The following is a 27993-nucleotide window of genomic DNA, read 5'->3' on the forward strand; positions in this document are numbered from 1 at the left end:
AACAACCTATTGGAATAACCTTATTAATAACCTTGACTGGAAAAAGATCTGGAATTAACCTGCTAGATATATAATCAATAATAAGGTCAAAGAAGTATCCTTTAAGATAATTCACAGAATTTACCCATCTAAAGTTGTTTTTTTTTACAACGATTTAAGAAAGACAGACTTAAACTGCTCTTTCTGTGAAGGACACCCTGAAGATGTTTTTCATTTATTTTGGTATTGCCCTTTCTCAACTAAATTATGGGAAGATGTTTGTAACCTGATTTCTCTTTCGATTGAACCTCATTTGTCCCTGTGCTTTGAACATATACTGTTTGGTTTCACTGACTTTCCTTTTGCAAAAGAAAAACAATACTATATCATCAATCTCATGATACAGTTAGCCAAATGGCATATTCATAAATGTCGTTACATTAATCAAAAACCTCTCTTTCTTGTCTTTGAAAATGAAACCAAACAATATATTAAGTCTATTAAGAAATCTGCCAACATGAAAGCTATAAAAACTTTGAATTTATATACACTTTACAATGTTTTTGTATGAAAGCTTGCCTCTGTATTGTTGAAACCCCCTGATAGCGTTTTGTTGGTGTATTGTTTTGTTACATCATGTTGCTTTAATAAAGTTTAAAATCAAAAGGGATCTCCTTCCAAAAATATATAATTCCTTTAAAATGTTGCATGAAATATACCCAGCAAAGAATACAGTAGATAGATTAATGAATTAATATGAAGTAATATTGCACTTTCTGTGGGCTACAAGAAGAAATCTGTCGTTTGTTTTATCACAAAAATATTTTGGATTGAATAAATCTAATTACACCCATTGTGCCTGCTCTTATGCATGTTCTTTTGTACACTTAGTGAATAGAAAATTACGTTTTTCACGTTATTATTCAATCTGCGTAGTATTCTGACTGTACTTGAAAGCATCATGTGTCCTTTCGTCCATTTGAGTTTTCTGGGTTATTGTACTATTTTGTGTTTTACTTGAATATCCTGTAACACCCGTAATAAACGTAAACATTTTTTTTTAAATCATGCATGTGTATTTATTTTAAATAGTGGCATGGCTTATATTCTACAAACGCGTTTGCCTTGTTTGGCACATCTGAGTTTCCGTAGTAGCGGAAGTGACGTTTCTCCTCCACAGGTCCCCGGCGTGACATTCACCGGGTTGTGAGTCGGTGGTTGTGTAAAAGGAGGACTAGGACCACCCTGAGTCCGACCAAACAGTAGCCGAAATGAGAGTACTAAAAGCGGGTTTGTCTTTGACCAAAACGCATCTTCTGGCTCCAGGAAGCGTCACTCTGAAAAAGGTAACTTTAGACATTAAAACCCATTTGACATGGAGCCTCCTCATGCAGCTCCGCCAGCAGACCCTCTGCGTTTCACAATCGGTAAACAGACACAAAGTGGGGGGTTGGATATTGATCTCGTGCTGTTTTATCTCCTCAGGTGCTCATCAACAGCTGTCGGACATGCTCCTCCGGGATCTTCCCCAACGAGAGGATCCGGAACATCGGGATCTCAGCTCACATCGACTCGGGGAAGACCACCCTGACCGAGCGGGTCCTCTACTACACCGGCAGGATAGCAGAGATTCACGAGGTGAGATGTGCTGCTGGAGAGGTTTACACTGGCAACTTTGCATGTGTACAATTTGCATTAATATAGATAGATAGATAAAGAGATAGAGAGATAGACTTTATTTATCCCAAGCTGGGAAATTACAGTGTAGCAGCAGCATTACACACAGAGACAATAACAACACAATTAAATAAAAAGAACAACCTGGGTGTAGAATAGAATAGAACTTTATTGTCATTGTACAAGACAACGAAATTTTGTTTGGAGCAGTCCTCCAGTTGCACAGTACAAAAATAGAAAGAAGTAGAAAAATACTTAAACAAAACACAAAACGTACTTCAAGCAATAAAATATAGAAATACAATAAAATACAATAAAAAATAAAGTGTCTAAAGAAGGAGTATGTATTAAGGAGTAGAATAGAATTCCAGTGCAGAATAAATATGAATATACAGTATAAAAAAAAAATGTTGGTGCTATGAAACAAATAAGGTGCAATGAACAGTGTGCATAAAAACACATAAAGTGCATAGACAGTATGTAATGAACCAGGTTAGTATTTGTTATTATACAGTGTGATGGCATGTGGAAGGAAAGATTTTTTATATCTGTCCCTATGACAGCGGAGCTGGAGCAGCCTGTGAGAGAAGCTGCTCCGCTGTCTTTCTACTGTGTGATGGAGAGGGTGCTGATCTGTTTTCTGTCCCTCTGCGGTGTTCAGGTGAAGGGGAAGGACGGAGTTGGAGCCACTATGGACTCTATGGAGCTGGAGAGACAGAGAGGCATCACCATCCAGTCAGCTGCCACATACACCGAGTGGAAGAACCACAACATCAACATCATTGACACACCAGGTAGTTAAAGTGGGACATGATCTGGAGCTCCTGGGGATACATTTTTGCACATAACATGCACATGTTTGTGGTCAGTTATAATGCAATCCTTTTTTAAATAGCCAAAGAAGCAAAATGAAGTTTGGTAGCTTGCAGGGGACAGTTTAAAAAAAATGAAGGGTCAAAATCAAACAGCAGAGGCCGAGTTTCCTCACTTTAGTCCCTAATATGTCATTCACATTTCTAAAATGTAATGCCTGTGCAACTACACTTGAATGCATAAATTCCTTAAGTTTAATCACTGACTATCATGTCCCTTCTTTGATCCCATCTCTCTTAGATAATATCTGAAAACATCCCCACAAAACATCTTAAAATGCTGCAGTAAATATAAAAAACAGATGTAGATATAAGTAGTTACAGTTGGTATCTGTGCTTGCCTGGACAGATTATTATATGGCTGTTTAAGTGAGAAAATTTTACTGTGAATCAACTTCTATCTGGACTGTGTCATATCATATCATTGTATCAGTCCAAGTGTTCAAGTGTCCAACATGATGAATGAAGTATCCTTTTTTCAGTGTTTCCAGTATTTATTCTCTAAACCAGTAGTTTTAACATGCATGTTGTCCGTAACCCCCGCTCACTGAACAGAATCTCACACGCACAGTTCAGATCACCCAAAAAAGAAACAAAATGACCAAAAAAGGAAACAAAATGACCAAAAAAGACACAAATTGACAACAAAATTATCAAAAAAAGACACAAAATGACCAAAAAAAGAAACAAAATGACCAAAAAAAGACACAAAATGACCAAAAAAAGAAATAAAATGACCAAAAAAGACACAAAATGACCAAAAAAGACACAAATTGACTACAAAATGATCAAAAAAAGACACAAAATGACCAAAAAAGACACAAAATGACCAAAAAAGACACAAATTGACTACAAAATGATCAAAAAAAGACACAAAATGACCAAAAAAAGACACAAAATGACCAAAACGACTAAAACACATTTACACACGCTGACTTCCAAAATGATTTGGCGACCCCCAGAAATCATCTCGTGACCCCAATTGAGGTCCCGACCCCAAGGTTGAGAACAGCTGGTCTAAACGTCCCGTCCCTGTTTGTTTGTCCAGGTCATGTGGACTTTACCATCGAGGTGGAGCGAGCGCTGCGTGTGCTGGACGGGGCGGTGCTGGTCCTGTGTGCGGTGGGGGGGGTCCAGTGTCAGACCATGACTGTCAACAGACAGATGAAACGCTACAACGTCCCCTTCCTCACCTTCATCAACAAGCTGGACCGCATGGGCTCCAACCCCAGCAGAGCCCTGCAGCAGATGAGGTACGCTGCACACACACACACACACACACACACACTATACTGCCCTGCAAAGCAAAAAGGCAGTAACTGCATTTTTGGTCATAAAACAGTTATTATCATTTTCATGACATTCAAGGCATCCTTTGTTATGTGACAAAACATCTAATCTCAAATGTGTGTCTTTTTGGAGAAAAATGGTAGTCGTTTGTACAGTAACTGCAACTAGAAAATTTCCTCTGGGGAAATTTTGAAAGGGCCACGGGGGCTACTGCCGGTGTGTGTACACTGTGATGAGATTCTTCAGAGATTTCAAACTATGCCCTTTAACCTCACAATGTGCATTTTTTGCAAAACCATAATACCTTTCATTGATCCGACTTCACTTTGAGCGTCCCGAGTTCTTCCTGAACGTCTACATATGTTTTTTTTAAGAAAAATTAAAAAATAGCTTTGTTAGAGCGATCTAAAAAAACTGTTCCATCTTCCTTTTTTCCAAAATCTTCCTGTGTTTTTAATATGGGAGCCAATGAGGCTGTTGGTGGTGTTGGTGGATCATCTGTGCGTCCTACACCCAAACTATAACTCTGACAGCTTTACCAGAGGATTGTGAGGGAGAAGACAAATTTTCTTACGTTTCTATGTATAAATTATTTCTGTAGAGTGGAATTTGAGGCCTGGAGCGCAGTTTTAAAATTTATTTTTTGACAGTTTTTTCTCTCCCTCTACACTCTGGTGATGATGTCACACACTGTGACACGAACATTCCGTGCAATACACACCCATTATAATCTCAGAATTTCTCCAAAAATGATCATGGTCATTGAACAGGGATTGATAAAAAACTATATGACCTATCAAAACTTGGATTAATACACCGATACACAAGACTTGTGTCTACTGTTTAAAGTTGAAATGGAGTCTCTAGGTGAAATTATGCCGGAGAAGTAGACGTTTAAAAATCTCCAATTATTGTTCTTTTTCGCTCATTTTTTTTCAGCCGTCTCATTCACTTCAATGCAAAATTTTGGCTTACGTTGCGAAAAATTCGTATTCTGTAGAGAAAAGTAATAGCACACCGATCCCGATCAAACCGCACGTTTTGATATATAATTTGTCCTGCAACTCTTCAAGTTGTAGGACTAGTAGCGGGACGAAATTGCGTCCGGAAGAGGAAGAAGAAGAAATCCACAGTATAACAGTAGTGCTCGGGGTGATGCAGCTGTGTTTTATATGTTGCACACACAGTAACGAGCTGGAGCTTCACATCCCTCCTTGACTCATGCAATGTTTCAACAATGTTGTAATCAGCTGTGGTTTGCCTTCCGGTATTTTTGTTCTCATTTTAGACTTTTTCTTTGCCTTCCTCAGAACCAAACTGAACCACAACGCAGCCTTCATCAGCATCCCCATCGGCCTGGAGGGGAACATGCGTGGCATCATCGACCTCGTCGAGGAGCGCAGCATGTATTTCGAAGGACCTTTTGGGTGAGAACTAACTCATGTGGTTGCTTCACCATGAAGAAATCCTGTTTCTGTTACCGTGTGAATTTGTTATTCCTGTCTGTACTGTTATTTTAGCAGATAGGAGACTGATGGAATTAAAAATAATTAAAAATCGGCAGATAAATCTTCTATCTCCTGGGTTCTGTTCCTGTTTGTTCCTCCCTGCAGTCAGTCTCTCCGTTACGATGAGATCCCGGCAGATTTCCGTGCAGAAGCAGCCGACCGGAGACAGGAGCTGGTGGAGTGTGTGGCCAACGCTGACGAGATCTTGGGAGAAATGTTCTTAGAGGAAAAGATTCCAACCAACGCCGAGCTGAAGGTTTGTTTGTGTCTTTAAAGAGAGAATGTGTGAAATCTGAGTGATTTCAGAAAACTATAACAAGGAAACATGGAACCATTAATCTCTCTCTGTACTAAACACAGATTAGTATTAGTCAATCTCAAAGTCCATTCATCGTTGGTTTTAAATCATTTTTCAAATAATTTCTTGACAATTAATCAAGACTAAAGGCTCTACATCTGTGTCTGAGCCTAACACTATATGACGTTATATTAGCATGTCAACATGCTCACAATAAGCCCTGTCCTGCATGTTGTCAATCCCTGAAATGTTCAGAAACATTTCCTGCATGTGGTCATAGATAGATAGATAGATAGATAGATAGATAGATAGATAGATTACTTATTTATTCGTTTATTTAACAGGGACAGTGCATGGCTCTCAGCCGTACCAGAATTAGCTACAAGCTAAATTTCATCTGTAGTCCCTGGTTTTTTATTTATTTATTCGATATACTTTATTCATCCCCGAAGGGAAATTCGGTTGTCACAGCAGTCCGGTATTCAAGTACAATAAAATACAATAGAATAAAATACTGAGGTAACATAAATAAAAACAACAATAGAAAAAAACACAGAATAGAACAAGGACACTTAAGAAGTTAAAAAAAAAAGTTGGTAGGTTGGCAAGATGATGATAATTATACTGATGATATGATGGCAACAATGCTATAGTGACTAGACAGTATATAATAATAATAGTACAGTATATAATATATAATATAATATGTAACAATATAAAATAAATAAAATAACTATAAATAAAATAATATGATATATAATATATAAATATACAATAATAGTAATAGTAATAATAATAATAGTAGCATATTACAGTATATAGTAATAATAATAGTAATGTCAGCAACAGTATATATAATAATAATAATAATGTCATGTGTGAATGAGAGCAGTGATCAATATTTAGGGAAATCTATTTACCACCTCAAGACTTTGTAACCTTTCAGAGTAAATGTTGGTCTGGCTGTGTTTGGAGCAGGAACAAGCATGTAAATGTTACATGTGTAACCTTATGAGTGAGCAAACCGATCACAAGACTGATGACTGATAGAATTTAAGACTTGTTTATGATAACTGGCTGATATTTAGCATGCATAATGTTGACCATGTTTACCATCTGAGTTATGTGAGTTAGCATGCTAACAATAAAAAAAATAATCAAAAGAAACCAAGCAATATAACAAAGAAAAATGTAAACAGGATGATGGTGCTAGATGAAAACTAAGGGATCACCAGAGTGATTTCAGTTTGTCCTCAAAGAGCGACATGAGTCTGTGTACTGAAGGGCAATCCCTCCAGTAGTTGTAGAGATCTGAACTACAAATATGGAGGTCATGGTGGCGCTAGAGGAAAAGTAAACTGGCATTACATCCACTCTTTCCTGAACTATTTTAGTCTGAACCAAAGTGGTGAATCTGGCCATGTTAATAAAATAAGGATCCTGATTTTGACCTTTGAGTCTTCCTTGGAAACATGAAATCATGTTTTCATTGAAACTCAATGAAAAACAAAACATACCTTGGACTAAGATGACTCACTTCAGCTGTGTGAAGCTCATAACTCTTCAACACACTGATTAGGTTCTATTGAACTGGAAACACACACAACCTCCCACTTAAATGTTGAGCAAAGATGTTACACAACACTTTTCACTGGAAAAGCAGAATCAGACTGCAGGTGAGGCAATAAAAACCCTCTAAACTCTCAACGCCACAATAAGTAGCTTTTTCCTAACAGGAGGTGCCAATAATCTCATATCGTCGTTAATATTCATGATTAACATCTTCTGTGCTTGCATTTGCTGTTTTATGTGTCTGTGCATGTATATTATAAACTGTTTTTGTAGTAATTTGTGAAGTTTGTATGCAGTAATGTTTACTGTTTGTACAGCTAAAATACCAATGCACAAAAAAGTCAAAAAATTGCAACATGGTCTCACAGAAATCCGTGAAATAGCCACGGATTTGCTTAACTCAAAATCCGTGGAATAGCCACGGAATCACTTAAATTTCCGTGAAACTGACACGGATTTCGCTACAATGCAAGTTAATGACAGTCATATCCCGTGGCTATTCCAACATACAAAGTGATTATTTACATTCACTGAGTGAATATTTAGAAAATAAAACATATATTTCTCGCTAGAAATGTGATCAAAATCCATTTTTATGCAGAAACTAAGTCAAAATATTGATTTTTCACAAAAAATGAGAGAACTGTCCGCCATGTTTTTTGTTCTGACCGCCGGGACCTTGAAAGTCACGTGACTTGGAACAAACCAATAGGAACAAATATCCATGGAATAGCCACGGGATATGACTGTCATTAACTTGCATTGTAGCGAAATCCGTGTCAGTTTCACGGAAATTTGAGTGATTCCGTGGCTATTTCACGGATTTCTGTGAGACCAGGTTGAAAAATTGGCAATTGATACAAATTCCTCAAATTGCACCTTTAAATGTGGACATAACTCAGTTTGAGTCTCTTGTCTCTTCATGTGTTCCAGGCGGCGATCCGCAGGGCCACGGTGCAGCGTCTCTTCTCCCCGGTGTTAGTGGGCACGGCGTTGAAGAACAAGGGCGTCCAGCCTCTTCTGGACGCCGTCCTGGATTACCTGCCCAACCCCACCGAAGTCAAAAACTTTGCTATCCACAATGACGAGTGAGTATAAACCATAGACTGGATATAAATAATGGACGTAGTCACCAAGCTTATTATAGTTAACGAAAACTAACAAAATAACGAAAACTAGAATTGAAAAAACATTTTTGTTAACTGAAATAAAAATAAAAATGAGAGTTTTTAAAAAAACGATAACTAACTGAAACTGTATTGTGTGGTTACAAAATGAACTAAAACTAACTAAAATTATAGTGAAAATGTCCTTAGTTTTCGTTTTTGTCAACTTTTTTCATTCATAATTCAGTGTTTCTATTTGAACATGCAACACATGGTGAATATGTTTACTGAGACTGGGATGTTTACACTAGAACCAAAATACAAAACACCCAGAACTGTAAGAGTTAATAACCTTATTGGGGCTGAGATGGATAAACCAAAGGAAATAAAGGCAAAATTTATTATGATCTATTTGAATCTGGCACCCAACATATAGCCCATTACAAAAAAACTAAAACTAACACTAAAACTAATAAAAACTAAGCATTTTCAAAAAATAAAAACTAAACCAAAACTAGCAAACTCACTCTAAAAACGAACTAAAACTAACTGAATTTGAAAACAAAAATTCACAACGAAATTAAAACTAAAACTAATGAAAAATCCAAAACTATTATAACCTTGGTATAAACCAGCGTCTACATATGTTTTTATTAATTATAATGTTTTAATGAGACTGTGCACTAATGTCAGCGTGTTTGTCTCTGTGTTAGAGATGCCAGGGAAGCGTCAAAGATCCAAATGGACCCCACCAGAGACTCTACACACCCGTTTGTTGGTCTGGCCTTCAAACTGGAGGTGAGACACTTTTCTTTATCTTAATTTGTGCAGTTTTGCTTAACAGGAAGGTCTGAATATGTCATGCTTCGTCACTTCCTGTGGTGTTTCTCATTAACAGGCGGGGAGGTTTGGCCAGCTGACGTATGTGCGGGTGTACCAGGGCTGTCTGAAGAAGGGGGAGTCCATTTACAACACTCGCACCAGCAAGAGAGTCAGAGTTCAGAGGCTTGTGCGTCTCCACGCTGACCAGATGGAGGTGAGGAGGAGCTGCTGTGCGTCAGCAGGTCACAGTTTTCCATCTGTGGTTTGCAGTTTGAGAAGCAGAAGAACATGACTGGTCAAAAATGGTTGGGTTCCTCTTTTGGCACCAGTCAAGCATGTAGATAACAACCACATCCCCTCTGACAAGAGTAACATGTTTCCACCCGTCTTGCATCAAAACAAGACGTGAAACTGTTTAATATTCACTCCTATGTTTACCACGGTGACACCCATGTAACAAACACTTTAAATATTCTAGAACAGGGGTCTCAAACTCAAATTACCTGGGGGCCGCTGGAGGCAGTATCAAAATGACCAAAAAATCTAAATTACTTAAAAAAAGACACAAAATGACCAGAAAAGACACAAATCACACACAAAAAAGGACACAAAATGACAGAAAAAAACTAAATTACTTAAAAAAGACACAAAATGACTGAAAAAAACTAAATTACTTTAAAAAGACACAAAAAAGACACAAAATTACTAAAATAAGAGACACAAAATGACCAAAAGAAACAAAATGATTGAAAAAACACTAAATTACTTAAAAAAGACACAAAATTACTAAAAAAAGAGACACAAAATGACCAAAAAAGACACAAAATGACTGAAAAAACACAAATCACTAAAAAAAAGGACACAAAATGACAGAAAAAAACTAAATTACTTAAAAAAGACACAAAAAAGACACAAAATTACTAAAATAAGAGACACAAAATGACCAAAAAAGACACAAAATGACTGAAAAAAACTATATTACTTTAAAAAGACACAAAAAAAGACACAAAATTACTAAAATAAGAGACACAAAATGACCAAAAAAGACACAAAATGACAGAAAAAAACTAAATTACTTAAAAAAGACACAAAATTACTAAAATAAGAGACACAAAATGACCAAAAAAGACACAAAATGACTGAAAAAACACTAAATTACTTAAAAAAGACACAAAATTACTAAAAAAAGAGACACAAAATGACCAAAAAAGACACAAAATGACTGAAAAAACACAAAATTACTAAAAAAAGACACAGAATGACCAGAAAAGACACAAATCACTAAAAAAAAGGACACAAAATGACAGAAAATAACTAAATTACTTAAAAAAGACACAAAAAAGACACAAAATTACTAAAATAAGAGACACAAAATGACCAAAAAGACACAAAATGACTGAAAAAACACTAAATGACTTAAAAAAGACACAGAATGACCAAAAAAACTTGGTCTGTGATATATCCCCCATAACTTTCCTTTATGGATAACTGGGTCTGGGTTCTTATGGTTTAAGACGGTAAAGATAAGGTTTTTTTTTTTTTTTTTTAATCAACCCAGTCCTGAAAATGAATCTCTTGTCCTCTTATTTATCTTTCCTTCCTTTCCTTTCCTTCCATGCTGTTTCCAGGATGTGGACGAGGTTTATGCAGGAGATATTTGTGCTCTGTTTGGGATCGACTGTGCCAGCGGAGACACTTTTTCATCCAAGGCCAGCGCTAATCTCTCCATGGTGAGTCACTGTTTAAAAAATGATTAATCTTTTCCTTCTTTACTCCAAAATATGAGGAGAATCTTGTGCTCATTTGTTCATCATTTCCTCCCACAGGAGTCTATTCATGTCCCAGAACCAGTCATTTCCATGGCAATAAAGCCAACCAACAAGGTAAAAATACTTGAATTTACTCATTTTTATTTTCATGCAATTTTATTTTTACTTTTATGTATTTTTTCAAGCCGTTACTCACATACATTTCTGATTTAAGTGTTTTACTTCTCTTATATTTATTTATTTATCAGATGTTGGGATTGTGGGATGGGAGGGATAAACTGACACTATAATAAAGTTGTTTGCTACTTTTTTTCTCATCACTTACTAAATAAAGAGTATTAAGAATAATTTTCTGTAAAAATCAATATATAATAATCTATCTACTCAACTTTTCTCTCCTCTTGTTATCCTGATTCCAACCAGAATGACCTGGATAAATTCTCCAAAGGTATAAACCGTTTCACCAGAGAAGATCCCACCTTCCGGGTGCATTTTGACACAGAGAGCAAAGAAACCATCATCTCAGGAATGGGAGAGCTGCATCTGGAAATCTACTCGCAGGTATTCATTCAGTCAGAGCAGCTGAGTTCAAGACATCCTGCAGTAAATATATATACACTACCGGTCAAAAGTTTTAGAACACCTCAATTTTTCCAGTTTTTTATTGAAATTCAAGCAGTTCAAGTCAAATGAACAGCTTGAAAGGGTCCAAAGGTAAGTGGTGAACTGCCAGAGGTAAATAAAAAAAGGTAAGCTTAACCAAAACTGAAAGATAATGTACATTTCAGAATTATACAAGTAGGCCTTTTTCAGGGAACAAGAAATGGGTTAACAACTTAACTCTATGGAGTCTTGGGCTATTTTGTCCATTTTTTAATTCTTTTCATGTCTTTGTAAGTCATTTTGTGTCTTTTTAGTCATTTTGTGTCTTTTTTTAGTCATTTTGTGTCTTTTGGTGTCTTTTTTTTTTGTCATTTTGTGTCTTTTTTTGTCATTTTGTGTCTTTTTTTTTGTCATTTTGTGTCTTTTTTTTGTCATTTTGTGTCTTTTTTTAGTCATTTTGTGTCTTTTGGTGTCTTTTTTTTAGTCATTTTGTGTCTTTTGGTGTCTTTTTTTTAGTCATTTTGTGTCTTTTGGTGTCTTTTTTTTAGTCATTTTGTGTCTTTTGGTGTCTTTTTTTTGTCATTTTGTGTCTTTTTTTTGGTCATTTTGTGTCTTTTTTTTGGTCATTTTGTGTCTTTTTTTAGTCATTTTGTGTCTTTTGGTGTCTTTTTTTTAGTCATTTTGTGTCTTTTGGTGTCTTTTTTTTAGTCATTTTGTGTCTTTTTTTTGTCATTTTGTGTCTTTTTTTAGTCATTTAGTCCAACATAAAATATGATTTTGAATCTTTTTTTTACTTTCAAAACACTATCATGCTCAATAAAACTTTTTAAATGTTGCAAATATGCATTAATTTCAGAGTACACTGAGACATTAAACTGCATAATTTTCATTTAAATTCAGGAAAAGTTGGTGTTCTAAAACTTTTGACCAGTAGTGTATATATATTATAACAGAACATATTATCAAAGATCACTGCACTACAAGCCAAATGCTGCTGAGCTCCAGAGTTTATGGAGTGAGATCTCTGGACCGAACGCTGCAAAAAAGCCGATCAAATTCAAGCAAAGAGACATGAGCATGTGTTTTAAATAAGCACTTTGGCTGCCAGTGCACAAAGTGATTTTCACTTAAGATTTCTTTAAATAAATCAGGATGTGGAGCCACCGGCAATCTTAAAATCTGATAAAATATGCAAAAAGTCAGCCCTCAAAGGAAAACAGCACTCAAATTGGTGAAAATATTACTTAAAATAGGCAAAACGCCAACAGAACAAGAAAATGTTACATGCAAAAAACTAAATTGAGTCTCACAGAACCCAGATGGGATTTAGAGAAAATATTTTACATTATTTTTTTTTTATGGTTGAGGGATGCAGAAAAACAAAGCTATCTTAACAGAAAAAAGCAAGTGTATACAGGTGCTTCTCAATAAATTAGAATATCATAGAAAAGTTTGTCAGTAATTCAATTTAAAAAAGTGGAAATAACACATTATGTAGATCCATTACACACATAATGAAACATTTCATGTCTTCATTTATTTAATTTCTTCTAAATATGATTATGGCTTACATTTAATGAAGACCTAAAAGTCAGTGTCTCAAAAAACATTTAACATTACAAAAGACCAATTTTAAAAAGTATGTTTAATATGGAAATGTTGTCCATCTATATGAGTCAATACTTGGTTTCTGGCTATTTGACTTGAACTACTGGAAATTAATTTAGGATTTTTCACTGTTTGCAGTGCAGGAAATCAGACTGAACATTAAATGGATATACCATAAAATAGTATTATAAAATAGTTTTCGGTAACCCTTTATAATAAGGTCCTTAATAACCATTAATTAACAAGTAATAAGGCATTGTTCTCGCTTTAGATCCGGTAGTTGCAAAAAGCATAGTTAACTTATAGTTAACTTATAATAGATGAGCAATAAAGTATATTTTAATATCAATAAGCAAACAAAATAAGATTAATAAAGGCATGGCAAAGACATAATGGGTGGGTCATGGGTGTTTGTAACGCCATTATTAACACTTATATAAGCTTATAAACACACAATAATGTTAATAAGCATCTTGTAAGGACTTACAAGGGCCTTATTACTTGTTAATTAATGGTTATTACAAGGACCTTCATATAAAGCGTTACCTCTACTTTATGTGATGCCTAATTTCTAGCAAAGCTTTAAAGGTGTACCTAATAAAGTAATTTATCAAAATATTGTTGACACTATTGACAGGAGGGATTATTCTTATGAGTAATGTAGTTTCTGTATAATTATTTTTAGTCACATTAAATGCAACACAGTGCTGCTTTTTCTGTTCAGTATGATTGTTTTGATGTTGGTCATTTGTTAAATCAATTGCCATTATTAACACTTATATAAGCTTATAAACACACAATGTTAATAAGCATCTTGTAAGGACTTACAAGGACCTTAATATAAAGCGTTTCCGAGTTTTCTATCACTGTCCGTTTAAATCTGATGCATCTGACCTGTGTTTCTGTCTGTTGTCTCAGAGGATGGAGAGGGAATATAACTGTCCCTGTGTGATGGGAAAACCCAAAGTAGCTTTCAGAGAGACGATCACCAGCCCCGTGCAGTAAGTACACACTGAAAACTCTGGCAATTGTCTGTATATACATTTTATTTTGGCTAAAATACAGTACAACAATAGTAGCACAACGTAAGGACATCATCATTATATATGATGGTTCTTTACTTGCAGCATTTCTGCTCCAATATTTGAATACAAGATGTTGTTAAAGCAGTGAGATGGATTTCAGCAGGTTAGTTGTTTGTGTTTGGAGGTTTTTCACACCGGTGAGGCAGCTGCTCCATCTGCAGCACTGTAACGCCCCCTGCAGGAGACCAGGTGAACAGCAGCTTCCAGTGGATGATTTCCTGCAAAAAATTAACAGAACACATGAATCGGGCTGTAAAACTTTATCACATTGTGCATATTTAGCACGAGAGGAAGTGTTACTATCAGTTAACTGGTTCCAGACTCATTTACTGTAAAGGTGCTGAAGTTTTAGCTGCTTTATTAACCGGTTATTCTGATAAACAATACTTCATTTATCAGAAGATGTAGCAAAGCTTTACTGTTAACAGCTTTACAAATGGTGTATATTTAGTTAAGTTATGCTTTTTTATTTTGAGCATGAGTACCACAAAAATTAAACTGAAAAAACAAACGAATACAATGAGAACAGTCAAAACAACAATAAGAAAAATGAATAATGTGAATCCAACATGTCTGAAAAGGAGTAGGATGAAGCATATGCTTATTTAAATCTCTCCACTACTCAATTAACACTCTTTCTCCCCAAACACATATTTGTATAATACATATTTACAAAAAAAGAATATAAACAAATGCATATACTTGTATAATACATATTTACAAAAAAAAGAATATAAACAAATGCACATATTTGTATAATACATATTTACAAAAAAAGAATATAAACAAATGCATATATTTGTATAATGCATATTTACAAAAAAAAGAATATAAACAAATGCATATATTTGTATAATGCATATTTACAAAAAAAAGAATATAAACAAATGCATATATTTGCTTCCTTAGCTGTTTAAATCACTGTAAAATAATAAAATAAGAGTTTTTGTGGCATATTAGTCTGAACAAGAAAAGCTAAGATAAACAAACAATAATAATAATAATAATAATAATAATAATAAGTGGTTACCTGGGAAACCATCTCGTGCAGCAGTATGTGACAGTCAAACTTCAGCTGGTCGTTCTCAGTCGCCTGCAGCAGACAAGGATAAAAATTATGGAAACTGAGCCCAATACTAATGTTTCGTCCTCACATCTGCTGAAAACTTTTCATCATGGCAGAATATTTGGTGGGTCATGAATGCAAAAACTGCTTTGTATGTCTGAAGAAGGTCCATGAGTGAAACCTTGTGCCTCTAAAGCAGTAGTTCTCAACCTTTTTGAGTCGCGACCCCCAATTTAACATGCATGTTGTCCACGACCCCCGCTCACTGAACACAATCTCACACGCACTGTTCAGATCACCCAAAGAAGAAACAAAATGACCAAAAAAAGTAAACAAATTGACCAAAAAAGACACAAAATGACCAGAAAAGTCACAAAATGACCAAAAAAAGGACACAAATTGACCAAAAAAGACACAAATTGACCAAAAAAGACCAAAAATAACAAAAAAAAGAAACAAAATAACCCCAAAAAGAAAAAAAATTACCAAAAAAAGACACAAAAAGACTAAAAAAAGACACAAAATGACCAAAAAGGAAACAAAATGACCAAAAAAAGACACAAAATGACAAAAAAGGACACAAATTGACCAAAAAAAGACACAAAATGACCAAAAAAAGAAACAAAATAACCCAAAAAAGAAAAAAATACCAAAAAAAGACACAAAAAGACTAAAAAAAAGACACAAAATGACCAAAAAAAGACACAAAATGACAAAAAATGACCAAAAAAGACACAAAATGACTAAAAATAACACAAAATTACAAAAAAAACCCACAAAAAGACATTAAGTGACCAAAAAGACAAAAACACTTTAACACAGTGGAGACAGAGCTGACTTCCAAAATGATTTGGCGACCCCCAGAAATCATCTCGCGACCCCAATTGGGGTCCCGACCCCAAGGTTGAGAATAGCTGCTCTATCGAAACAGAGTGTGCAGATTCTTTACATTTTTATCACCCAATTTGACAATCAAGAGCTCTAAATTTATGGGGGAAAAAACACACTCACAATACTTGACCCAGCTTGTGAGAGGAGGAGTCTCAGACCTACCAGCTGGGTGATGTTGGCCACCTGAGCCATGTTGAACAGCGTGTTCTCAGTGGATTCCCTCAGCATGACGAAGCTGGACGCCACCTGGCCGAGGTGCCAGAAAGGCTTCATGTCGGGGTCGATGTGCCCGTAGCTGTCTGTTGGTCAGAGCGCCACTGTGTGAAAGTGTGAAATAACTGAAAACATGTCTTGTATTTTAGATTCCTCAAAGTAACCACCCTTTGCTTACTAGAATATAAGACATGTTTTCAGTTATTTCACACTTTTTTGTTAAGTACATAATTCCACATGTGTTCATTAATAGTTTTGATGAATCACAATGTAAATAGTCATGAAAATAAAGAAAATGCATTGAATGAGAAGGTGTGTCCAAACTTTTGGCCTGTACTGTACACTATATAAAAAGACATGTATGCTTTTTTTCTCACTGTCTGACATGAAATCAGACAATCACTTTTCCTGTTTTAGGTCCGTTGCATGTTTCAGGTGTGCCTTAAAATACCTCCACAGGTGTGTCTCTCATTAACTCTAATGTTGTCAATGAACCAGTCAGAACCAAGGTTATTATAGTTAACGAAAACTAACGAAATAACGAAAACTAGAATTGAAAAAACATTTTTGTTAACTGAAATAAAAATAAAAACTAGAGTTTTTAAAAAAACGATAACTAACTGAAACTGTATTGTGTGGTTACAAAACTAACTAAAACTAACTAAAATTATAGTGGAAATGTCCTTAGTTTTTGTTTTTGTCAACTTTGTTCATTCACAATTCAGTGTTTCTATTTGAACATGCAACACATGGTGAATATGTTTACTGAGACTGGGATGTTTACACTAGAACCAAAATAAAAAAAAAGTTAATAACCTTATTGGGGTTGAGATGATAAACCAAAGGAAATAAAGGCAAAATTTATTATGACCACTTTGAACCCAACACACCCAACACATAGCCCATTACAAAAAAACTAAAACTAATAAAAACTTAACTAAAACTAGAAAACTCACTCTTAAAACTAACTAAAACTAACTGAATTTGAAAACAAAAATTCACAACGAAATTAAAACTAAAACTAATGAAAAATCCAAAACTATTCTAACCTTGATCAGAAGCTTCCAAAGACATGACAGCATCATCTGGGCTTTCCCAACTTGTTTCAAGGCATAATAATGTTATATTAGTGTATGTAAACTTCTGACTTTGAAGAAAGTCATAAAAAATAGTCTAAAAAAATCCTTCTCTGATTATTCTGGCATTGAGCAAATAGAAATAATTTTGGTAATCCTAACGGACCTAAAACAGGAAAAGTGATTGTCTGATTTCATGTCAGACAGTGAGAAAAAAAGCATATGTGTCTTTTTAAATATTGTATGTAAACTTCTGGTTTCAACTGTATATACTTCATATAGTACGTCATGTGCAGCAGGGCTGGGCCATATGATCATATAAGCTCTGAGTTTTGCAGATAAATAAAATCTATGGAGAAGGAAAAAAATACTCTTTAACCCTAACCTCTTTGTTATAACCAGTGGTGTATAATTTATTAGCCAAAACGGCAGCCATCTGTCCTTAAAAAATGCATTTTGCACCTCTTTTTTTATTCGTAATACATTTACCGCCCCTCTTATCTCAAAAGTCCAGGTCTGTTTGAAGATGTAGGCTTCGCCTTTATTTTTAATTATATTCTCTATAATTTCACTTTGAACTTTTGTTAATTTTGCACTTAAGTTCTTAATAAAAATAGAAGATATGCAGTACTTTGATTTAATTGTATTTAATTAAAGGAAGAGTACAATGTTGCACACAAAAATAGGCTTTATTATGCGATTATTTAAAATAGATGAATTAGTCAATATTACTTGGATTCCAGAAAACATAATAAATTGTGATATATATCAATACCAAGATATAATTTAAGCTGTATTAGGATAGAAAACTTTGGCCATATCGCCCAGCCCTAATGTGCAGGAGATGACATCATCAGGTTTCATAATGTCCGTCAGTTATGTTGTGATAGTATTGCTAAAAAGGAAAACTACATATAGTACTAACAGAGTAGAAATCCCAGAACGCTGCAATATCAAAAAGTCCATGTTGTGAAATATGAGACTTTGTGTGTTAATGAGCAGCAGAAGCATGCAGCGGTTGTTTCCCCGTACGTACCAGGTAGATTCTGAGCCGACAGCAGGGTTTGGTTCGTCTTGTACTGGTTGTGTAAAGCCTCTTCTTGAGCTTTAGTGTCGTTTTTAAGGAGGTCCCCACACGACGCCTGGACCTGCGGCGCTCCCTGCCGCTCGCCCCTCGGAAACAAAACCTCCGCAGAGCATTTCTCTGTCGTCTGGATGCATGAAAAAACATTTAAAAAAAAGGGATTCAAATGTTAGAAAGGCCACGAAACTCGATCAAAGGTTTTCTCTGCATCTAACGTTAAAAGTAAAAGATTTATATCACTGTTCTGTGCATAATCTATTATGTTTAAAGTACGTCTGATGTTATCAGAAAAAAATCTACCTGGTATGAAACCACATTGATCATCATCTATTATATCAGGCCCAATATCTTTCAGTCTATTAGCTATAATTGAAGTTATTATTGTTTTTTTTCTTTTTCTCTTTCTTTTCCTTAATGAAACAATTCATTGAATAAGCAAACAATTAAAAATGAATATCTTATTTACTTATTTATTTATTCTTTTGGCATTGCCTCTTGTAAAAAATGCATAAATGTGGCAGGATGAATTGAATATTCATATATTTGTAATTTCATAACCTGCAATAAAGTAATAATAAAAAAAAAATGTTAGAAAGGCAGGTTTGATAAGAAAGGAGCGGTGGCGAGTGTACAGAGCTAAGGCGTGGTCCTGGGTTACCATGGCAACCAATAAATCAAGGTTGCACCACACTGCCTCCTTTTATCTGCTGTTTAGTTAAACCCTGTCAGACCTGCTGACTCTAAAGCCAGAGATTATAGATTATTTACTTTAGACTAAGACATACCCCTGAGATTTTTTTTAAATACCTGTACATAAGTGCAGTGACAATTAAATGACATTAACTCTTAAAATGTTGAGGGTAAATGCCAGAAAAACAGAAATTGTGCCTTTTTTTTAAAGAAGTGAATTGGAAAAGTCCCCTAAAGTAAAGTTTGCAGAGCAGAATAGTCAAAGATTTTCAGTGATCTGATTTAGGAACAGTATTTGTATTCAGATATATAATTCTCTCTTTATTTTCAGGCTACTTTGTTCATATCAGGGCAGGAATAACAGTCTGTAAAAACAAAAATTCAACCCAATCTAAGGCACAGATGAACAGTCATGGAAAAAAATTATTGGACCTCCCTTGTTTTCTTCAATTTCTTTTTTCATTTTAATGTCTGGTACAACTGAAGCTAAATTTGTTTGGAACAACAGAATTAGCTTATAAGAGTTTAACTTAAGAGCTGATATCTAGACATTTTCCATGGTTTTCTTGATAATGATTTTGGTTATTATCAAGAAAACCATGGAAAATGGCTAGATATCAGCTCTGAAATTAAACTCTTATAAGCTAATTTTGTTATTATATTACTAACTAATGTACCTTTTAATTGTAGCAGGCATTAAAATGAACAAGAAATTGAAGAAATTTAACCATGTGTAAGCCAAGTGTGATTAAAAATCATGATCATTTCTTACATTTCCAATAATCTCCTGCACCGAAATCTCCAGCTGATACTTTCTCCCAGAGTCTGCCACATCCTAGAAGAAGTCAGAAACCGTTAATAGAAAGTTCAAACTTCACTGTAACCTGGACAGAAACAGTTAAAGTGGAGCTGACCTCTGCGTTCCCTCTGAGCACGCTGTGCAGACCAAACAGGCGGTAAGGAGAGCCGTGGCGGGTGTTGAGGTAGTGTTGGACCACCTTGGCGGCCCTCTGGGCGGGGTAGTGGTTGGGGTTCAGCTCTCCGGTCGCCATCACATCCTCTTCAGCCTCCTCGTCCACTAGAACGTCCTGCTGGTGTTGCAGAAGGGTAGAAAGAGAGAAAACAGACGGACAGTGAGAGAGGGAATGATGAAATGAGTGAAGTGGAACAGAAGCTGCTTTAATAAACAGGGAGGGGCTTCAGACTCCTGCAGGACTTTGACCCTCAGCAGGGTGGAGCTTCTGTCTCCAGATAAGAAACAGACTCAAGGAGAACATCCATTCAGCTCAGTGGGAAGGAAAGAAGAAGTCTCAGAAACAGTTCAGGGTGAAAAAGGAATTAGATAAAAGGATCTTGCCTGTAACTGAAAGCTGAAACTCCTTGCTGCCTGTTACTTTGACAGGTGGAAACTTTCTCTCCGCTGCTCCTCATGCAAGTGGAAATATCACTTCCCACTTCCTCTGACAGCAGAGCTCAGCAAGGACCGCCCTCTTCTTAAAGAGACAGAGCTCTTTTCTGTCGTTTCCTGCCCTTCCTATTCAGTCAGCTTTACATAACAGGAGGGCTGCAGCAAATTATCAATTAATATATATATATATATATATATATATATATATATATATAGAGTTTATAAAATGGTGCAGATACCAACTGTATCTGACACTAAATACCAATAAAAAGATCATGAGAAAACAAAAGTTCACCAATACCTGTAATACTTGAAATTAAAATTATTTTATGTCTAAGAAATAAACAAGTATATGCATACTTTAATATTTACTTTAATTTTAATTTAATTTGGTGATAATTGTAATTATATAAAAGAAGAAATGTCTTTGTTTGCAGTTGTAATGCCAACTATCAGTGTATTTTTGGTATTAGCTGATGATGTTGGTACTTTGATTTGATTGATGCATCGTTTTCACAGAGACTATAAACTGTTTATGACATAATTTCAGGTTTAACAGCAGTGTGGCGTTCAATACCACTAGAATGAAGAAAATATGCTTAACCCTTTATGGGACAAAGAACTATATTTGGTAACTTCAGGTAATATTTAGAGAAAAAAGTTGCAAATTTAAGAGATTAAAGTGTTGAATCTGGGAGAAAAGTTGCTTTTTTCCCCACTTTTTTCTCGTAAATCTGTGACTTTTTTCTAGTAGATTTGCCACTTTAAATCACTTAAATATGCAACTTTTTTTCTTGTAGATTTGCCACTTTAATCTAGCAAATTTGCAACTTTTTTCTCGAAATATTCCCTGAAGTTACCAAATATAGTTCTTTGCCTGATAAAGGGTTAAACAGAGCGGATTGGAGATTGCGTCACACTGCTTCAACATGTGGATGTTTTGTCCCACGTCTCTGCAGGTTTGACTTCACCCATAAGAAGCAGAGTGGCGGCTCTGGGCAGTACGGTAAAGTCATCGGGGTCCTGGAGCCCCTGGAGCTGGAGCTCAGCACCAAGGTGGAGTTTGAGGACCAGACTGTTGGAACCAACGTCCCAAAGCAGTTTGTACCAGCTGTTGAAAAGGTTTGTTTCCTGACTTTACTGCAGTGAAAGAACAGCAGCGTCAGTGTGAAGTCATATAAGATGCTTGAACCCAAATTAAAGACATGTGTCTTCATGCTGCAGGGCTTCAGGGACGCCTGTGAGAAGGGTCCCCTCAGCGGGCACAAGATCTCCGGGGTCCGCTTCGTCCTGGAAGATGGAGCCAATCACATGGTGGACTCCAACGAGTTATCCTTCATCCGTGCAGGAGAGGGCGCTCTAAAACAAGGTGAGGCTCACGTTAGCTCGGCTTCCTTCATTTGATCTCATTCTTTAAGACTTTCATGGTTAAAATTTTTACTTTTTTACCCTTTTATTTGTCTTTTTTATCTCTAACTCTGTTTTGGATTGAGCTTTTATTACTATTTTATTCTTTTTTATTTTATTTTATTTTATTGTTTTACTGTTTTTAGTATTTTATTGTTTTCATTTATACCTATTTGTGTATGATTTATTCTATTTTAACCCATTGAAGCCTGGAAAGCGGATACGTCGTTTTGTAGTATTTGTATAAGCTCTCAAATACTTTTTGAATTTCATTTCTATCTGCTACAGAGGCTGAAAAACCTATTATTTAGTAGAAGAGTTGACACTTTTTTTTCCAGAATTTTTGCAGAATTTCCAGAAAATTAGAGGCTTATTTTAAAATCGCCCAGTGATTTTTCAGGCCTCAATGGGTTAATAACTGTACAGCACTTTGGTCAACTGAGGTTGTTTTTAAATGTGCTCTATAAATAAACGTTGACTTGACTAAATAAAGGTTAAATAAAAAAAATTCTGTGGCGGCTTTAACTCTCTTCTAAACGCTGGTTTTAATTCTCTCTCCCCAGCGATGGAGAAAGCCAACGCCATCATCCTGGAGCCCATCATGTCTGTGGAAATCGTAGCTCCTCAAGAGTTTCAGGGATCCGTCATCTCTGGTGTAAACCGCCGCCACGGTGTGATCACGGGACAGGACGGGGGGGAGGGGTACTTCACTCTCTACGCTGATGTGAGTCCAGTTTACAGCCGGTTTCTATCTAAGCTGTTAGATCACAACATCATCTGGATTTGACTAATTTCTGCCCGTTTCTCCCGACAGGTTCCACTCAACGACATGTTCGGCTACTCCACAGAGCTGCGCTCCTGTACTGAAGTAAGTTCAACCGCAGTGTTGTAGTCCTTTTATATTGAAGCCCATTCCTACCAGTAAAAGAGGAAAATGAGATGAAAACATAGCCTTACCTCCTGTATGTCATTTTAATTAAAAACCATCTTAAAAATGTCCTTTTATACCTCAAAATAGCAACTTAGTATTGCGAAAAAATGAGAAACTGCCTCAAAATGATTTCAATCATCAATATATAGTGACTTATTATGTTAAAATAATGATAAACTTTCTCAAATGATACTAAAGATACACATTAAAGAAAAAAATAAGATTAATTTGAGGCGCTAACATTTTGAGAAAGTTTCATTATTTTGAGATAAGTCACCATTTCAATAATTTCTCTATAATTTCATATACTAACAAATTATTTTGAGAGAGTTTCACTTTCATGACTCTACAGGATTTTTTTTCATCACATTGGTGGAAGCAGGCTTCCCTATCATTCTAGTTTAGATCATGCATTCTAATAAAAACAACACAAAATGCAAAGGAAATCGCGATTCGTTTCCCTAACAGAGACCAAATATTATTGATGCATTTTGTTTGCATATTTGCTAGCACTGTTACTGCCTCTGGTGTTCAATTTATAGTATCTTTTGGGAAGAATATTGGCTTTAAATAAAACTATAGATAAAACATTTTTTTAAATCTAGAACAGAAAAATGCATGAATTTGCTGTATCCTCCATGAATTATCTGAGGTGAAATTTGGAACAAATAAAGTCCAAAAATCTATCAGAATAAGAGGAGAATGGTGGAAATTACTAGCCTGGGTTTACCCAGACTGCCTTGCACGCTCAAATTTCATTTCGAACCTCCAGGCAGTCTGGAAACCAGAGAGGTTTCTTAGCCCTGTTTTAGGATCCAGTCACAGAGCGGGGAGGGACGGCAAGACGATGACGCGTACTACTGGACAGATGGAAGCTTGTAGTTTTGTAGTTTTCTTACGAATCCAACATGGCTGCAGCAGACGCGAAGCTCTCTTTAGCTGTAGACGGTGTTTTAAATAGTTTAGAGCGAAAGTTGATTTTAAAAGAAGAACAACGTTTGACTTTACACTCCTGTTTCACCACCAAAAAGGATGTTTTAGCCTTGCTTCTGACAGGATTTGGGAAAAGTCTAATCTACTAATCTACCAACTAGCCCCGCTACTAGCCCCGCTACTAGCCCCGCTAACAATGTTTGACTTTACACTCCTGTTTCACCACGAAAAAGGATGTTTTAGCCTTGCTTCCGACAGGATTTGGGAAAAGTCTAATCTACCAACTAGCCCCGCTACTAGCCCCACTACAAGCGCCGCTACTAGCGCCACTACTAGCCCCGCTACTAGCCTCGCTACTAGCCCCGCTACTAGCCTCGCTACTAGCCTCGCTACTAGCCCCGCTGCTAGCCCCGCTACTAGCCCCGCTGCTAGCCCCGCTACTAGCCCCGCGACCGTAACGCCGGTGATCTGGCTACGAGCCGGGGGCCAGCGGAGCCCCCAGAGACCCCCAGCAGCTCGTCTATTGACCATAAAATCAGTGGATGTGTGGCTGAATGACATGAGGGGGAATAAAGCGTAAAAATAAATAATCTTGCAGAAAGCGAGAACTGGAGAAGCAAAGCAGCAAACAACACTCTCTCACAGACACACACACAACAAACATCCATCTCTGTTGCTCTACTACGTCATCTGGTATAACTGATCTGATTGGCTAAGAGCTACCTACAGACGCTTTGATAGACATTCTAAGCGCCCAATAAACGGCTCCGGAGGATCGTAAACCACGCCTCCTCTACGGAGAAATGAACGGCTGGTTTCCAGACTGATCTCATTTGTCATTAGTCTGGTGTTAGCCAGGCTAGGAAATTACAGCATTACAGTAACATTAAGACAACTATGATAATTTAAAAATCTAACATGTGTTGTTTTTATCAGGGAAAAGGCGAGTACACCATGGAGTACAGCAGGTACCAGCCCTGCCTGCCGTCCTCACAAGACGAACTCATCCACAAACACCTGGAGGCGACAGGACAGCTGCCTGAAAAGAAGAACAAGTGGAAGGGCTAAAAAAAAAAAAAAATCTCTACCCAACTTTGAATGACTGGACTTTAAAATGACCTCTAATCCTCTTTACACACATTTCTGCCCATCATCAAGCGTGACTCGACAATATGGTTTTAACTTGTGAAGAACTGACGTTTGACTTTTGTTTTGTAGCTGTTCTGTTTCTCCCTCATGTGGAAAACATATTTATTGTCTTGATTTTAGCACCATTTGACCCTGTTGGTAAGGAAAGCTCAGTGTTTTGAGCTTATATTGGCTTTTGTACTATGTACAGAACGGCTCTGATGTAATGATGATTGCAACAAAGATATATATCCGTCTTTTAAAAGGTAACATATTATAAAAGAAACAACTGATACCCATGTCTTTTTTTTATTATAAAGCAGGGCTAGGTGTTATATAAATACTGTTCAAGTATCAAAAAGCTCAATCCACAGAGGAAAATGTACACGTTAAATGTCAATCTTGCACTATTTACAAGACTACAACTAGATTTTATTTAGCATTTTTTACCTACTATGCAATGTTTGTGTGTGCAGTGGTTTGTGTTGGAAAAAAAAGAAAAGAAGAGAAGACGCCACAAAATGCCCCTCACAAAGCTGAGAAGGGTTTCTGTTTTTCTGACATGAAAAGTTGACTATTTTACAGTAAAAATAGACAAGAAGAATAGATAAGGAAGAATAAAGGAAAGGAACATTTAGAAAATAATTCATGATCTACATTTATGTCCTATTTAATTATAATTTGTTTAATTGAATAATTATCAGCTCTATCAACTTCCATTTAGTTGATCACACATTAATCATCAATTTTTTATTACTTATTTTTTACATTTTAACTGGGTCTGCCTACTGTTCTCTTTACTAAGAAACAGCCCCCAAAATCCCGCTTGTGGCCGTTAATATATTACATCTCTATATTTGTATTTAGGATTGAGCTTACTAACATTATTGTGATGTAGCTTTTTCCTGTCGAAGTGGTTTTACTGGCCGGTCTGGAACCGCTCATCTATTGGTTGGTGATTGTGTTCCATCACTGCGACTTGCGATTATATCAAACATGTTTGATATGATCGCAAACCCAAGACTAGGAAAAGACTGATATGAAACAGAGCAGATTACTATCTTACACTTAACGATGGAGATGACGCTGTGAAGCGCTGTGACTCCAGTAAAACTCCTAGATTTACAAAAGACTTTCAGTTTTTAGTCTGGGACTGGGGAAATCGTTTGGTGTAAGCCCAGCATTAGGTTGTGATGTCACAACTAATATATGAAGGTAGAAAGTGGCTTTACAGTCATTCCCCGGCTGCAATGATGATGCAGAGAGCAGAAAAAGGCTAAAAGACAGAAACTAAAACTGAGCTTGTCAGAGACGGTGAATACAAGCAGATTCAAACAGACATTATGAGAACAATTTTTATATTAAAAGCATGTAAACACGTTCTAGCAGAACCTGAAAATTAGCATAATGTCTCCAGTGCTGTGAGGGTTACTTTTAAGACGTGTTCAAATACAGATTACTGAATATATGCACTAAAATGTAATTTATAACATCCTGCATTCCTCAAATTAAGTAGCTTATATTGAAATACTTCAAAAATGTCTTGCTATCCTCCTTTCTCTGGGTTTCATTTCAACACCAAAAACACATTCCTGACGGTGTCCAGGCTGTGTGTCTCCTTTTTCAGTTGTGGCAGGTGCACAAATAATTAGAAATGCCTTTGTTGTTTTGTTTTCTTTGAGAAAGTAAAACCTAGAAAACAACCTAGAAGAGCACTTGGAGAGCACTCTGCCCTGTTTTGGAATGTCAACAAAAAAGCCAAGATAAACCCCATTATGGTTATTTCTGGCTCACGCTGCACCCTTTCAACAAGTTTTAATAAAAATAAAGCAGGAACTTTTAATATAATCCTAGAGAACAACAAAAAAATTAAATCATAGCCTTTTTGGCAGATAATAAAGTGATACCTTTAAGCAATCTCTTGTTGAAAGTTGTAGTAATAATAATACATTTTATTTGGAGGCGCCTTTCTTGGCACTCAAGGACACCTTACAAAAAAGATAGAAAAGATTTAGCAATAAAATACACAGAATTAATAACAATTCAATACAAAAGATAGATTGGACAGGGTAATTGTGATCAGAGGGAATAAACAGATGTGTTTTGAGTTGTGATTTGAAATGAGGGAGTGAGTCCTTGAGTTGTATTCAAATTAACAGAATACAGCCACTTATATTTTAAATACTTAATCCCCTTTAAACTATGTTTCTTTTTCTTTTAACTCTCAACATTGATTGATTTTTGGAAACCACCATTTTCCTTGTGCAGCAGCAATCTGTGCAGCAACTTCAACATGAGCAACAGAATTAATTAGCTGCAAAACGAATAAAAACCTGCAAAAAGAAACACAGTTGCACCCCCGAGCCTTTGGATCTAACTCCTCCTCACCTGGCCAAAGGTCTCCGGTTCCTCCACGGTCTCTGGAACGCTGTTGGGATGAGCCGTCGTCTCCGTCTCAGGTCTCCTCGTCACACTGGGGCTCCCAGTTACCCCAGTTAACACAACCATAACAAGGACGATCCCCAGACTCATGATAGAGAGCTGCAAAACACAGATGCTTCGAGGAAAAAGGGGGAAAACCACTAGTGTGAAAGAGTGCAGGGAGGGAAATGAGCCTCCTGTCAGAGAGGAGTTATGTAAGAGAGGAAGGAGGGAGCAGAGAGGAGACGCTGTCCAGATCTCCTGGATCCTGGCACAATTTGTTTATTTTCCCTCTTCTTAACTAAACAAACAGGCTGGACTTCATCTGGCTCTGTTCTTCATACGCTCTCATGCAACTCACTTAAGCTGTCAGCCCCTAAATGTTTCAACAGCCCCGAGAAGAAGTGATTAGTTTAGGAACAGTTATCCCATTAGAGCCAGCAGCTGGGATTAATATGTGAGCTTGATGGGTTGCAGCCTTGTCTGGTCCTAGCAGGACGTTCACTCAGCCAAATCAAACATGTCCCAGCAATTTGCAGTAGTTAAAATGTAGAAT

General features: G+C 36.3%; 2 protein-coding genes across 4 annotated transcripts; one reads left to right on the forward strand and one right to left on the reverse strand.

Annotated features, from left to right (window-relative positions):
• The first annotated feature begins 1145 nt into the window (after positions 1-1145).
• Positions 1146-25305, forward strand: gfm1 (G elongation factor, mitochondrial 1). The gene is made up of 18 exons (XM_059331572.1): positions 1146-1325; positions 1465-1617; positions 2318-2450; positions 3577-3781; positions 5129-5245; positions 5432-5582; positions 8130-8284; positions 9016-9100; positions 9201-9338; positions 10753-10854; positions 10951-11007; positions 11317-11454; positions 14023-14105; positions 21577-21739; positions 21842-21986; positions 22588-22748; positions 22839-22892; positions 24825-25305. The coding sequence occupies exons 1-18, from the start codon at positions 1251-1253 to the stop codon at positions 24954-24956; spliced, it is 2247 nt and encodes a 748-aa protein (XP_059187555.1). The 5' UTR covers positions 1146-1250; the 3' UTR covers positions 24957-25305.
• Positions 14133-27826, reverse strand: lxn (latexin). 3 transcript variants are annotated; one of them, XM_059331575.1, is made up of 7 exons: positions 27405-27826; positions 20124-20297; positions 19982-20044; positions 18472-18646; positions 16309-16445; positions 15220-15282; positions 14133-14407 (listed from the first exon to the last, which is right to left on the reverse strand). In XM_059331575.1, the coding sequence occupies exons 1-7, from the start codon at positions 27546-27548 to the stop codon at positions 14294-14296; spliced, it is 870 nt and encodes a 289-aa protein (XP_059187558.1). In that variant the 5' UTR covers positions 27549-27826; the 3' UTR covers positions 14133-14293. The 3 variants fall into 3 exon arrangements, with proteins under 3 accessions (XP_059187558.1, XP_059187557.1, XP_059187559.1); XM_059331574.1 differs by having other exon boundaries at positions 20124-20300; positions 27405-27824; XM_059331576.1 differs by lacking the exon at positions 27405-27826 and adding an exon at positions 20567-20624.
• Positions 27827-27993: the final 167 nt, after the last annotated feature.

This window comes from Centropristis striata, chromosome 4 (assembly GCF_030273125.1).
Source record: "Centropristis striata isolate RG_2023a ecotype Rhode Island chromosome 4, C.striata_1.0, whole genome shotgun sequence".
Classification (NCBI taxonomy): domain Eukaryota; kingdom Metazoa; phylum Chordata; class Actinopteri; order Perciformes; family Serranidae; genus Centropristis; species Centropristis striata.